The sequence below is a fragment of the Silurus meridionalis genome, chromosome 10, assembly GCF_014805685.1.
Source record: "Silurus meridionalis isolate SWU-2019-XX chromosome 10, ASM1480568v1, whole genome shotgun sequence".
In the NCBI taxonomy this organism is placed as follows: domain Eukaryota; kingdom Metazoa; phylum Chordata; class Actinopteri; order Siluriformes; family Siluridae; genus Silurus; species Silurus meridionalis.
The window spans coordinates 5,547,016-5,561,533 of NC_060893.1; the positions used below are offsets into that span (position 1 = coordinate 5,547,016).

General features: G+C 37.2%; 2 protein-coding genes across 2 annotated transcripts in view; both read right to left on the minus strand.

Moving 5' to 3' along the window:
* gtf2h1 (general transcription factor IIH, polypeptide 1) overlaps nucleotides 1-2,889 on the minus strand; it is a 21,949-nt gene extending 19,060 nt beyond the window's left edge. Inside the window, 3 exon segments of the mRNA XM_046860249.1 lie at nucleotides 1-52; nucleotides 686-841; nucleotides 2,702-2,889. The exon segment at nucleotides 1-52 is cut by the window's left edge and continues 12 nt beyond it. Coding sequence (XP_046716205.1) covers nucleotides 1-52; nucleotides 686-839 — 206 coding nt within the window. The 5' untranslated portion in view covers nucleotides 840-841; nucleotides 2,702-2,889.
* A 6,258-nt stretch (nucleotides 2,890-9,147) lies between these two features.
* The window catches only part of LOC124392607 (mucin-5AC-like), a 35,785-nt gene continuing 30,414 nt past the window's right edge, over nucleotides 9,148-14,518 (minus strand). Inside the window, 13 exon segments of the mRNA XM_046859755.1 lie at nucleotides 9,148-9,769; nucleotides 10,005-10,122; nucleotides 11,387-11,426; nucleotides 11,523-11,651; nucleotides 11,757-11,864; nucleotides 12,284-12,406; nucleotides 12,610-12,650; nucleotides 12,773-12,877; nucleotides 12,984-13,134; nucleotides 13,564-13,595; nucleotides 13,737-13,861; nucleotides 13,959-14,028; nucleotides 14,110-14,285. Coding sequence (XP_046715711.1) covers nucleotides 9,592-9,769; nucleotides 10,005-10,122; nucleotides 11,387-11,426; nucleotides 11,523-11,651; nucleotides 11,757-11,864; nucleotides 12,284-12,406; nucleotides 12,610-12,650; nucleotides 12,773-12,877; nucleotides 12,984-13,134; nucleotides 13,564-13,595; nucleotides 13,737-13,861; nucleotides 13,959-14,028; nucleotides 14,110-14,285 — 1,396 coding nt within the window. The 3' untranslated portion in view covers nucleotides 9,148-9,591.

Below are 14,518 nucleotides of genomic sequence, written 5' to 3' on the forward strand. Positions count from 1 at the left end.
AACACCAACTGAAGCTGGATCTTAGATTTGCCATCTGGACTGATCTTCTGACCTGAGTGTTCAAGGCAAAAAAAAAAAAAAAAAATTTTATATATAATTTTTAGACAACTACAAGCACCAGCCCTGCATCCGATGATAGGTTTAAAAAATAAAATATAGGCTTCAGGGTTTGGGGGAAGAAACCCTCAAAAGGCATTTTGGGGGGTTCCTAAAGGCTAGAAACGGCCCTGTTTATCCAGAGAGAGAGAGAGAGAGAGAGAGAGAGAGAGAGAGAGAGAGAGAGAGAGAGCTGAGTGCATGGGGATGTGTGTGGAAAGCGGAGGTTGCCAGGTGAAGGAAAAATGTATTTAATTTAGCGAATCTTGCACAGTTTCTCTCTGCTCGTGTTCTTAAAGCTAAAATATCACCATATAACAGAAGTAGCTCGGCATCAACCTTCACTCGACCTCCGTGCTGCACCCCGGAAAGTCACGTGACCACACATGCCACACGTGCGCTGCCCAAACTGTGACTATCGGGTCTTTTTTTGTTTTGTTAGCAGTGTGGAAAACCAGCGAACTGTCCTCAGAAAGTATGCGTCCACACAAGCACTCATTTATTTAATTCAATTGCAACATTCGGCGTCATATAATCACGCAAGCTGACATCGCTATGGCGATGCGATTAATCGTGCAGCACTACTCACAGCGGATGTCGCCGTATGGGTGGCTGACTGTGAAGCGATCCTTTCCTTCTGGGCCCCAGGCTATGCGCTCTGTCATCAGGTACAGCGTACCGTCCTGCTTTCTCTGCCGGACCTTCTTCACCACCAGCAGCACCTCCTCCGATAGGGCTGCCATGACTGCATGTAAAAAATAAATAAATAAATAAATGGTGCAATAAAATAGAAAAGAGTGTTCTTGTGCATTTGTGACTGAAAAAGAAAGTTTGAAAGGTTTTTCAATCTGGCTAATTTAAATAATATTCTGCAATCAACAGGTCAATGCAGGCCGTGTATTAATGATGTACAGAACCCATTTCTTTGAAAGGCGCATTGCATTTCCTGCAAATAAGAAGTGTGTGCGCACTATGGTGAAATGAAGTCTCCTATACATTTTTCATTTAAAAATTCCATACTTTTCCAGACGCAAACATGCAGAATTCCCTAAAGATCTTTAAGACTATATTAGAAGACACCAAACCACGTTCGATTCAGAGGGTTTTATTAAAACTGCAATTCTGAAACAGTCCAATGTTGTGCAATTCACCAAGAAACTACAAAACAGATCTAAAATCCATTAACAAAAACACATTTTGCCCATGTCCACACTAAAAGCTTTCTGCAAAATGCCCTCCAAAGTGGATACATTTGAATACATTTGAATAGGCCGAAAGGTGGCTTGGTGGTGCTGGGATTCGAACTCTAAAAACTTCTGATAAAAAGTAACCACTTAGCTGCCACTTCACATGCTTCTTTCACTAACTGGACAACCATTATCCTATATAATGTCACTTTCCTTCGTCATCTAGTTATATATAAATGAACCTTACTGTAGTTAAATAGTGAATAAGACATGACATAATAATGAACAGGCAAGAACTGTAGTAAATACAGATAAATCCCTTACTGTAGTAATTACTTAGTTGGCAAATAGTGAATCCCTTACTGTAGTAATTTGTTGGCAAATAGTGAATATCCTACTGTAGTAATTACTTAGTTGCCAAATAGTGAATCTATTTCTGTAGTAATCAGTTGCCAAATAGTCAATCCCTTACTGTAGTTATTACTTAGTTGCCAAATAGTCAATCCCTTACTGTAGTAATTAGTTGCCAAAAAGTGAATCCCTTACTGTGAAAATTTGTTGCCAAATAGTGAATCCCTTACTGTGAAAATTTGTTGCCAAATAGTGAATCCCTTACTGTAGTAATTAGTTGCCAAATAGTGAATCCCTTACTGTAGTAATTTGTTGCCAAATAGTGAATATCTTACTGAAGTAATTACTTAGTTGCCATATAGTGAATATCCTACTGTAGTTATTACTTAGTTGCCAAATAGTGAATCTATTTCTGTAGTAATTAGTTGCCAAATAGTGATTCCCTTACTGTGATAATTAGTTGCCAAATAGTGAATATCCTACTGTAGTAATTACTTAGTTGCCAAAGTGAATCTCTTACTGTAGTAATTAGTTGCCAAATAGTGAATCCCTTACTGTAATAAGATAGTGAATAAGGAAGGACATATCACTGCACAGACACGAACTGTAGTAAATACAGATACATACTGTAATAAATAGTTAAATAGAACCCCAGTATAAAATAAACACAAATACAAGCTTAAGTAAACAGGTGGTCGCTGAGCTCATTCATCTCATACATAGGAGAAAGAAATGACAAACAAACAAACAGGAAGCACATGCACCTGACAGGAGCCCCCAACTCTTCCAGACAGACCCTCCTCTATGCTAGTTAAGTAGCTAGCAACCTCAAACAGGAGAGAGAGCGAATTTCCTGAAGCGTGCGGAACACCATGGAATTGAAGAACCCATGCACTAGTAATCCAACATGGCCACTTTACAACAAAACCACCAGGTTCTAACCAAATTAGCATCCTGGTATCAAGCTAGCGCCTTGGAGATGAAGTAGTTAGCATGCTAGCAGGGAAGAGGTGGAGAGGAGAGTGCAGACAGAAAGCGGTGTGCGGCTGAGAGGTTCTGATACTCGCCTGTGGCTTCACCGTCAACACAGCCTTCAGTTCAGCGTTAATACCGCGAGCACTGACAAAAGTGAAATCTCGCTATGGACAGGTTCTTTCTGCCGAGAACCAGCGGCGCTTAACGACTCAGCTCCTGCACTCCACAACTTCTCTTCCATCTCCCAGCCATTGTGACCGCTGAAGAGCGTCTGTCCTGTAGGCACGTCAAAATTAAAGTCCGCGTCTCTCTGTGGGTCTCTCGGTATTCTCACTCATCATGGACGAGCGGTTCGATCTTAAAATAGCGATATTTTCGATACTGGCAATGCATCAAAAAGGATCGATTCTCAAATAAAATAATCAATCCTATCAGTTACAAAAAAGATTTTAGAATATTTTAATAATATTAATACGCCGTTTAGTATGTAAACATTTATAATTCTCAAATAGGAATGTCAATGGGAACTATATCTTCTTCCGCTGTTTAAAACGGGATTCCAGTGCATTGCTGCGATCCTGACTGAAAGGAAAAAGAAGCACAATTTGGAGTTATTTCACTCCAGTTAACAATGATGAAGCTTCACGTGACATGCCAATAAAACAATACTGTATCGATACCACAAACAAAGCATCTAAAAGTAAAAACACCCTATAGAGCACGACTGAGTACAGCTGGGTAGAGCAGAGAAGGTCCCACAGACACGACCCCCCATCTTCTGGCTTGAGTTCTTTAGCAGAATTTCAGAGAGCTATACATTATATCAGGCAGATTGTTCACGAGAAAATGAAGTCGTGATCATGAGAAAATTAGAAGAAAGATAGGTGGCCTCTTAGGATTTCTGGACAGGGTTGTGGTGTCAAAGATGAGGATTTTATTCAGCAGAAATGAAGCCAGGCAGTTTCATGGTAGAACCCCAAAACACAGTCTTAACAGTCATCGCCAGCAAGGTCTTCTCTGATGTCTTACATTTCACGGATGGTAAAAATTTACTTGCATAAGAGTTAACAATGTGTCAAGTCAAGAGTCAAGAAGCTTTTTATTGTCATTTCAACCATATATAGCTGATGCAGTACACAGTAAAATAAAACAACGTTCCTCCAGAACCCTAATAAAAAAAAATAAAACAACAAAAAACTACAATCACAGAAACAGAGAACACAGGGCCAAAGACTAGTAAGAAAAATCCTTGCCACATAAAGTGCATGTGTGCAACCTGGTGCAAACAGTGCAAAAGACAACACAGGACAGTGTAAGACAATACAAAATATACAAAACACAAAATAGCCAGTAAACCTGTCGGACCGAGATAAAGTGGTACTGAATCATGCTTTTGCGAAGTGTATGATGTGTGTTGAATCCGGTTTGTACAGATCAGTCACACAGTTGTGTGTATGTGTGTGTGTGTGTGTGTGTGTGTGTGTGTGTGTGTGAGTTCAGTTCAGTTCTTTGTTGAGAAGTCTGATGGCTTGAGGAAAGAGACTATTGCACAGTCTGGATGTAAGGCCCGAATGCTTCGGAACCGCTTCCCTGATGGAAGGAGAGTGAAAAGTGTGTGTGAGGGGTGTGTGGGGTCGTCCACAATGCTGTTTGCTTTGCGGATGGATGCAGCGTGTGGTGTAAATGTCCATGATAGAGGGGAGAGAGACTCCAATGGTCTTTTCAGCCGTCCTCACTATCCAATGTAGGGTCTTGCGATCCGAGACGGTGCAGTCCCCAAACCAGGCAGTGATACAAGTGATCAGAACTCCAACATCTTAACCACTGAACTATATCTTCCCTCGAAGTAACCTTATAGTAGCCTAATAGCTATCAAACTCACCGTCCTACATTTGACCTCAACCCTATTGAAAGCTTTGGGATGAATTGGAACACTGACCAGACCCCAGGCCTCCTCACCTTACCTACATCAGTACCATGAGGGTCATGACATCTATTGCCCTTCGCTGGAAGAAAATCCCAAAGATTGGATGTAAAGGAAAAGTGCTGGTTACTGGACTAATCGTTATTTAGATCATTTGGCATGATGGAGTGAGATTGTATCATATCTAGATCCTAGAGATTTAGATGCTGCTAGAGGTTTCTACTATGCTCCAGGTTTTGTTAAACTGTTATGCTATTCACTGCAACAGGAAGTGGTGCATTCCAGCCTCAGCACAAAACTCATGAAGTAGGTCTTTTTAAGTACTTTTCCTGAAACCCCTTTCCAACACCTACAGATAGATTTTACACATACGCCACCTGTAGGAAATTTGAGATACCTGTTGGTTATAGTCGACAGATTCAGTAAGTGGCCAGAGGTATTTGCATGAGCGACAGAAAATGGACTGTTGTTCTCCCGGCAGTACTTACAGAAATGAGAATGACCCCATCTTCAACTACTAAACTTTCACCTTTTGAAATTCTAATGGGCCGGCCTTTCCCGACCCCATGGGTCAGGCGACGCACTGGCATTTCTTCCTTTAGGTAACCTGGAAGTGATGGTGGATGACTATGTTTCTGGCCTGTTTGGAAAATTGAATTCTATCAGGGCTGATGTCTCACTAACTCTTCCTCTGCCCACATATAAGCCAACACACCTTTTTTGTGCCTAATCTAATGCCTGATACAAAGTCTGAAGCCTACCAAGGTCGGTGAGCTGAAGTATCTGGGTCCAGCGACTGTTCTAGCTGTAACCAGAACTGAAGTTCTGACTGATTATCAGCCACAGTGGATACACGCAAGCAGGATCAAAACAGCACCCTCTTAATCTGTGCACTAATTGGTCTGTTGGCCTAAGAACCCTACCTAAGTGAGTACTCAGGGCTGAAACAGTTAAGAGCCCACAGAAAGATCCTTTCTTTATAATAGAAAGGGGGCCACCTCCTGGGTGAAGATCTACTGTAACTTACTTGCCTGTTTTGTTTAGCTTTGAAATTGGTAGCTTAGTGGTTAAGGTGTTGGTTTACAGACCAGTAGGTCCCCACAAGGTTGGGAGTTCAAGCCCTCCCATCACCAGGGTCAATTTTTAAATTTCTCTTTTGAAATCTAAATCTACTTTGTGACATTAAAGTGTCCATTTATTTGTTAATTAAAGAGACCTGTTTAAAAGTTTGCTTCATTACTTTGTCTTTTTTTAAAGACTTGATTGGCATACGTTTTAATATGAGTTAAATACTCTAGTACTGTTCAAATCACATACTCTACTTTTTACATGGTGTTGAAGTATGTAATGGAGGCCATGTTGGTCCATTAGGTCCATTGACTGTTTGCACAGGGGTGTAGTGGTAGCTCAGTAGTTACGGTGTTGGTTTACTGTTCAGCTGGTCCCCACAAGGTCAGTGGCTCAATCCCTGTCATCACCAAGGTAGAATTTGTATTTCTCTTTTAAAATCTAAAAGTTTGTCTACTTTGTGTCATTAAACTGTACATCTATTTGTTAATGAAAAAGACCTGTTTAAAATATTGCCTTATTACTTGTCGTTTTTGAAAGACTTGTTTGACCTACGTTTAATATGAGTTAAATTCTCAAGTACTGTTCAAATCGCATACTTTACTTTTTACTCAAGTGATACTGGAATTGGTGACTTATAACTTGTAATGGAGTAAGTTTTTCAGTAAGCTATCAATACTTTTACACAAGTAGGATTGTCAGGAAGTCTTTACAGCACAGGTTGTGGTGAAGTTTGTCCAGACAGAATTACATAGGGGGCTGGTAGCTCAGTGGTTACGTTGTTGGTTTACTGATTTTTATGAGTGTATACAAATGAAAGTAGGCATTTTACAGATTCTAATGATGTATTGTTCTTATCTGTCTGATCAAAAAAGACAGTAAGTTCGTTTCACCATTATATGGGGAAAAAAAACACAAAACGCCACCCAGAGGATTAATTGAGTTAATCATGGCGGATTTGCCATTTAATTTGAGACCTGGCGCATAAATAAAACAAATGTGTATTGATTACAAATATTTTTCGGTGGAGTTTATTTATTTATTTTATATCTAAGTATAATGTCGTGACAAACATGTATGTTGTGCTATTTATTTATGTATAAAAAAATTTGTTTGTATAAAAATGTAACGTGCTGCATTGATATCGCGTTAATAAAATTTAGTACTGTTAAAAAGAATTTGCGTTTGAATTTTGACAGCCCTAATATATATATATATATATATATATATATATATATATATATATATATATATATATATATATATATATACAAAACAAATTAAAAAAAATGTTGTCCAGGCTGAACATCCACCATAAAGAACGCAAGCAGAGAAAAGATGATGATGATCAGGTGATCAGGAATGTCTCTGTTCTTAGTCATGTTTACATCACTGACTCCCTCTGTCTCAGCCACGTTAGGAAATCGGTTGATGGGCTGAAATTGGCACCCAGTGAGAATAAAAAATATGATTTTTTTCAATATATTGATATTTCACCAAATCAATAGATCAAAACTAAAGTAACGAGCCTGTTTTTATAAATGTAAGAAGCAGAAAGTACAGATATTTGTGCCAAAATGTAATGAGTAAAAGTAAAAATTTGTCTGAAAAATAAACATTGAAGTAAAATCCTGATACCAGAAAAATCTACTTGAGTAAAGTAACAAAGTATTTGTAAAAGTTTTATCTGCCTGCCTAAACACTATCAGAAGCACTGACCACATTTACAATCTAAATTCTAATATTTGTTGGATGAAATTCTATTAATTTATTCCCAACAGTTTATTCCTTTCATAGCGGTTCTCTTGGCTGCAGTGCTTCCAGTAGGTGTATACGGACGTTAGATTTTTTGTCCAATCAGATTTCAGCCTGCCCAGGGCCTTTACAATCAGTAGTGCTGGCTCTTCGATCATAGAGAATATTACTAACGGGTCTGTTTCTTTAACCAATCAGATTTCATTTAGCGTCAGCATTTTATTTAATTCTCTGATTGGTTGGTCAGAGGGAAACTGTTACAGCCAAGTTCGACTGGTAAAAAAACATGTGTAGCTCTGCACACATGAATACATCTGAGTTAGACTTTTTTATGCCTACAGAGGAAGAGAAATTTATTTGGTTTTGGAAATATTTAAAAATACATTTTAAAGAAAAGCTAGACATCGTGAGGAGGTCGGCCAACCCCGAAGCTAGCTAGAGTGTCTCAGCCCGGGAAAGAGTTTGTTCGTTGCTTCCAGACCAAGGAATACAAGCGGTACCACTGGATTACAGCCTCTGAGGAGCGCTGCAAATTATGAGTCTGCATCTCTTGTGAATAGGGTGAATTTTATTTAAATTTGTAATGTTTTTGTCATGTTATTAGACAAATATTGATTCTGAACTGCTTCAAATGATGTAGGTGCACAGTTGTGGTTGTAGTGTAGAGGTTTGGAGTCTTAACTGGGTTTCTTGCTTTAGTAAAATGATGTTCACCCTCCATATGTGAAATGTCTTTCTCTCTGTAATGCCACGCCTTGTTATATTGCGTTTTTGTATTGTAGCGATGGTTTCTATAATTGCGATGTGATAGTGGTGGTATTAAGAAGTGGATTACGTTGGGTAAATCCTCACCGAAGGCCCAGGTACCAAATGCACGGCCCGCCACTGGTGTGTGTATATATTGTATAGTGTATATGTGTGTGTCCTGTCACCTGAGTATAGCAGGTGGCTCTCAAACAGGAGGGGGGCGAAAAAGACCAGACATAGTCTCAAGTAAATGTTTGTAGGAATCAAATTGTTCATTATATCCTAATTATATTTTAAATATAAACCCATGACACATGTGGCTTTCAAACAATTACTTTTTTTTAGATTGCTTCATGATGGATTTCATAAATTTATATATGAAATAAACATTCAATGCAGGAAGTTTTAAGTCAAGGCACTTCAGTGTACAAAATGTATTATCTTTTTGTGCATTATGAACTCTGGATGATGGATAGTGAAGCTCAAAGTGCCTTCTTTCCGTAGATACCTAAACTGTGTGTGTAGCACAATGTGGTAGGTTATTTTAAGCTGTAAAGTCCCAAAAGGCAGGAGCCTGGTACCGATTAAATTTCATAATTTCGACATTATTCTGAAATTGTTCGATTATTTGTAGACACGGCTTTTGCAGATTGGTACAACTCTGCCCATCTTTACTTTTGTGAGATTCTGACTCTGCAAGATGTTCATTTTTTGTACCCAATCGCTTTACTGGCGGTTTCTAATTAACCTTATTAGTTGCAAAAATTTCATCAAGCTCTTCCTTATTAGTACCGCTTATGTTTCCAGGTTTTTTTTTTTTGCCTCTGTCAAAATGATTTAAAACGTATAATTGCCATCAATTTTAAGATCACCTTATTAATTTTTTTTATTCATTTATCAATTTGATAATGTTTTCTATGTTCTTTTGGGAATAGAATACAGGTTTTTAAGATTTGCAAATCATTGCATTCTGTTTTACATTTTACATAGTGTCCCAACTTTTTTGGAACTGGGGTTGAACTTAAAAAAAAAAAACATTACACCTTTTTTTGCTTGCAGTTTGATTTAAATTTATTATGGTCAATAATCATATATATAAAAAAAAAAAAAAAACAAGAACAGAATCTAGAACGGTTAACACGGAAGAATACAAAGCATGCAGGAAAGGAAAGTGTTTATGCCATATGTTATGTGTTGGATAGCAAAACAGAGACCGCTGTTCTCATACAAACAAGATCATATAGTGTGTTTGTAAGGAAACATTTCTCAAAAGTATTATGCAAAAAAACGACATTTTGATTATATCATAATTTAGTAAAGTTCTGTAAGCTAGTTAGTATGAAATGCTTTAGAATAATATATGAAATCAAATGAATTACTTCAGTTTGAATTACTAAGATGTTGAAATAGTATTCATTCATGAGCTTCGTCCAAGTTGCCCAATCTTAGCAAACTCATGTTAATTAATCATAGCAATTTCTCTTAATGTTAATCTTTTTTCGAGTCTGTGCACTCTGTAACATGGCAACCACAATCTTCCACATAAGTGTATTGGTATGATTTGTTTGTATTGTCGGCACACTTCAGCTGCACTTCCTTGATGCTGGTGCGCTTCTCCTGACAACAAGAGCAGTGGTGCATCATGGAGTTTGCCGCCGTCGAATACCTGCACAAGGAAAGGAGGAGAGAGCGTTAGGAAAATGGACAGAAGAAAGAATATTCCTGAAAATGTCTGTTTTTGGGTGTCACTGAAAGGTCATTCTTCACTTCCTGAAATTGACTGCATCAAAAATGCAGACTCCACTTCCTGTTTCTTGTCTTGATTAAACTAGAGATTCTGCAGTGCTCTATGTTTAGCTCTGTGTGTGTGTATATGTATAATGCATTGTGAGCAAACTCACATTGAGCTGGTGTCACAGGCTCCCGAACAGGAGGCTACTTCCACAGGCTCAACAGAGATACAGTTGTCAACCACCAGGTTGGTGGTGTTCTTCAGCACACGGCAGTTTATCCGCTGGCCTAAATGTCAAATACAGAGAAACGTACTTGTATATAATAAAGTTGATAGTTAATCAAATACATACATGCATTTTAAGATACATATCGAACAAGGTAGACATAAAGGTTCTGTATATAATTTCATAGTAAACATAGTATTGGATTGGTGTATTTCTGTATGATGTTTCCAGCCATTTATTTGATAGAACGTTCAGAAAAACGCTTCGTGTACACTGATAATTTAACTAAAACCTTATTGTTTCTCCAGTAACAAATGATCACCGAGACTTATATGGAAGACGATCTGCATACTCTAACACTACTAATAAATGAGATCGTTGCATTGTAATAAGTGCATTGTACAATGAAGTATATGCCTTTAGGTACAAGGGTTTTGGGTTTTCTGGTTTATCTGTAACATTACAAGCTGAATATTTGTCATATTAACTTCAAGATAAAGAAAAACGAAGCACAACTGTTTTAATGGTATTATGATTCTTGATACTTGTAAGTCTTAAAAGAAACTTAATTGCATGATGGACCCTACATGTCAGATACAACAATATTATATATAACGGTTATTATGTGTATGATGTGTTACGTATTAATAAATTATTAGTATAAACATTATAGTATTAAGTATTATATTAATATTTATATTAAAAGTATGATGTGTTAGGAATTATTAAACAAATAATGCAGAAGAAACAGGAGAAAATGGGCTTTTTCGGAATGGATGTTGAATATATATTTGTGTGTTAAAGTGTGTTAAAGTACACTTTTATGAATAGACATCTGACTTTTTCAGCCATATATGGTTCTTCTTTAAATTGTTATCAAAGATTTGGAGGCACAAACTGTTTTGGATGACTTTTGATGCTTAAAACATGGAGACACAAGCCTGCATGACAACTGCCCTATGCACAAAGTCAAATCCATGAAGATATGGTTTGGAGTGAAAGATCTTGAGTGGCCTTCTGTAGAGCTCTAACCTCAGCCTAATGAGATTAATTGGAGCGCTGATTGCACCCCAGGCCTCCTCACCTCACCTACATCAGTACCTGACCTTACTAACAGCCTTCTGGTCTCCACAAGCACACTCCAAACTCTAGAGGAGCATCATCCCAGATAAGTGGAGGTTATTATAACACCAAATAAAGACTAAATGTGGAATGAGATGTATAAAAAGCACACACAAATCTTATCAGGTGTCCACAAATCGTTTCTCCAAATAGTGTAATGTTGGTTATTGAAAAATAAAGAGAAATGAAGTTGCTCATCTTACATGTCTTGCAACATCCATCTGATGTGGTTTGCTCCGTGCCCTAAAAAAAGGACACACCATTTTTTTAATACAGTTCTGAAAATGTATTTAATTAAGCAAAACTAAACCTAGATATAAGAGCAAGTAATATACGTACAGGAATGCAGTCTTCTGGATTATAATTAGGACATGACGGCTGGATCTTCATCATCATAAACATGTTGTTGACTTTAGTGCAATTGTAGGTCACACAGGGTTCTTTTGGATGAGTCCAGCTTTGTCCAACCTGATAATGATATTCGAAAAGCATGTCAAACAGACACACAGAAACCCAATCCATGAACTATAGATTATGAGAATTCAAATACAAATCGCAGCCTTTTGGTCCTACCTCAACTGTGGTAGCGTTCTTGTCTCCGTTGTCTCCGTTGTCATATATACATTGCCTCTGTACACATTTTCCACAGCATTGCCCTGGCACAGCTTCATAGGAAAAGCCCTAAAAATATTTGAAATAATATTTAATTCTTTATTTTATCATTATGATTATTAGGCAATTATTGAGTGAATATACAATTATGGATTTTTACTCTGTACATCAATAGTGAATAAATATTTCTAGAATTTTTGGCCTGAACACTAAGCAAACATCACAAAATGTACAATTCATGGTCAATTAAATAATAACTGTAAAACAATACATCATAATATATCGCTAATAATAACAATATAAATCATTATCATAGTTTTTTTATGATTCAAATTTTTTTTTGACAATGAATTAACATTCGATCAATGAATACATTGCAGTTTTGAAGTCTGCATGTATGTTTAACAGAAGGTTGCACTTGATGTTCTAGTGAATTTCACGATGCAGTATTTATTAGGTTTCGATTTCGTGTGAATTAAAGGCCTTACCTTAGAGCAGGTAGTGTTGCAGTGCATAGGAGTGCATTTCACATCAAGGAGTTTAGAGTCTTGGTTCATAGTAGGTCCACAAACACAGTCTTCACAGGAGTCTTTCTTCACCTTCTCACCAGGCTGTGAAACAGGAACATGATCCACATTATGTCTACTATCTTTGCAATCGTGTTACATTGGTTTAAACTTCTTGTCAAAATTGACAAAGAAACTGTGTAACTTAATTGCAGTGAATTATTCTCAATATAAAAGCACAGCTCATGGATATTGTACTGTATAATTTGTCCCATATTAAAACAGTACAATGGGAAAATAAACCTCACCATATACTCTTTTCCACCATAGACACACACTTGCTTGGGTTCTGTTGAATTGAAAGAAAGGTTACAAAGATTGTAAGTATTAGCAATCTGATTAAATATTTTTGGACATACAAAAGAATTCAATTTAGTACATAAAGAAAGAAGTTGCAATATTGAAACTTACTACAAGAGAAACTGACACAACAGTCACTATCTGTCTTGTTTTGTACTAGCTCATATCCAGGTGAGCATTGTGGTATGGTTGTGGGGCACATGCTAGTGTTGCACACTGAGAGAGAGGAGGAAAGAGATGATGTATGAAGCAAATTGCTTTTCAAAACTTCTTGGAGATTTAAATAAATAAATGATGAAAAACAATTGCAGAAATCTTGTACCGCATTTCGGACAGCAGTCCACAGTCTGAAGTTTGTAGCCCACTTTTGTACAGACCTCTGGGCTTGAACATTTAACTGCTGTGCACACTGGACCCATGGACGTTTGACTGCATGTGCATTCATTACATTCTGAGACCCATTTCTCTCCAGGCTGCAGAAGAACAAGAAAGATGAGAAAATGCAAAATAGATTTTTTTTTATTGGCATGGTTACACTTGTGAAACCCACCAGCCACGCTGAAAATAATTATAATTATTAGCATTGGCATTAGCATTACTACTATTACTACTACTTAATACATTTTAATTGCTAGCTAATAGTAATAAAATTATTAGACTTATATAGCTCATATACAGCTCTATTGGCAGGTATTATTTTCTAATTTTAAGTATTTGTTTTAGGTAGAAGTTCAATGATCTGCACAAAATGTGCTTTTAAATGGCAAATGTTGCATTGTTTTTACTATTATTATTATATTATCCAAACTCCAGGAAATTGTGTACATTGAAAGAGTTTAAAGTGATTCGTAAGCCAAATCTTTCCCCCAAAAAGTTCAAACTGTGTACAGTAACTGTCTCACCTGCTTAGGCTTTCCATCAGGACCTGTACAACCTAAGACACAGAAATGTTACATGTAAGTTTTTTTCTATTGAATGTTTAACTTTTGGCCACAAAACATATTTCAAGTAAAAAACTGGTAGACACTGAGTGGTATGGCATTAAAACACAATTTAATAAATAAAATTTGCCTACCACAGAACGCTGTGCATACATCTGTAGAAGTGCTAAAGAGGGTGGTGCCGTTAGGGCAGAAACATCCTTCTCGGAAACTGTCTTGACATACGCTTGAGTTGCAGTTTATAAGCTTATCATTGACCCTGGAAAAGTTTCATAGGAAAGAAAAGTTGGTAAAGTCAAAGGCGAACTGAAATGAACATGAGTGAAATGATCTGAACATTGGTTTTAGTTCATTACATTGAATTGCAGGTTTTTTCCATCTTTGGTCCACATGCGTTGTAAACTTTATTTGGAGGACAGTTGGGTGCTAACAAAGGAAATGAAAACAATCAGCATGTCTATTTTGAATGACTTCTTTGACCATTAATGACATTTTTAAGTTTCTTACCGCACTGTCCATTAGTTGAGCCCCTCCAATCCACACATATATTTTCTGATGCACACATTTGAGCATAACTCTGCAGACTGAAGCACCCAGTTGAGTTCCTCATGAGGCACACATCATATACACATGCTTCGTAGAAGACTTTCGGGTTGATGACTTTGTGGCAGTTTTCAAACACTCTGTCAAAACAAACACAAATGAAGAATCAGAATTAGGATAACAGAACCTAGACTGACAAAGTACACTGCTTTTGTAGCCATTTTCCACCGACTATCTAACCGACTTTGAGCACTCTTTCAGGTTGACAATGTCACCTACCCTGGATAGGAAGATTACTAATTAAAACGAGTAATTAAATTATAATTCTATGGCCTTTGCTGTCTCTAGACTCACAAACCTTTCACAATAAAAT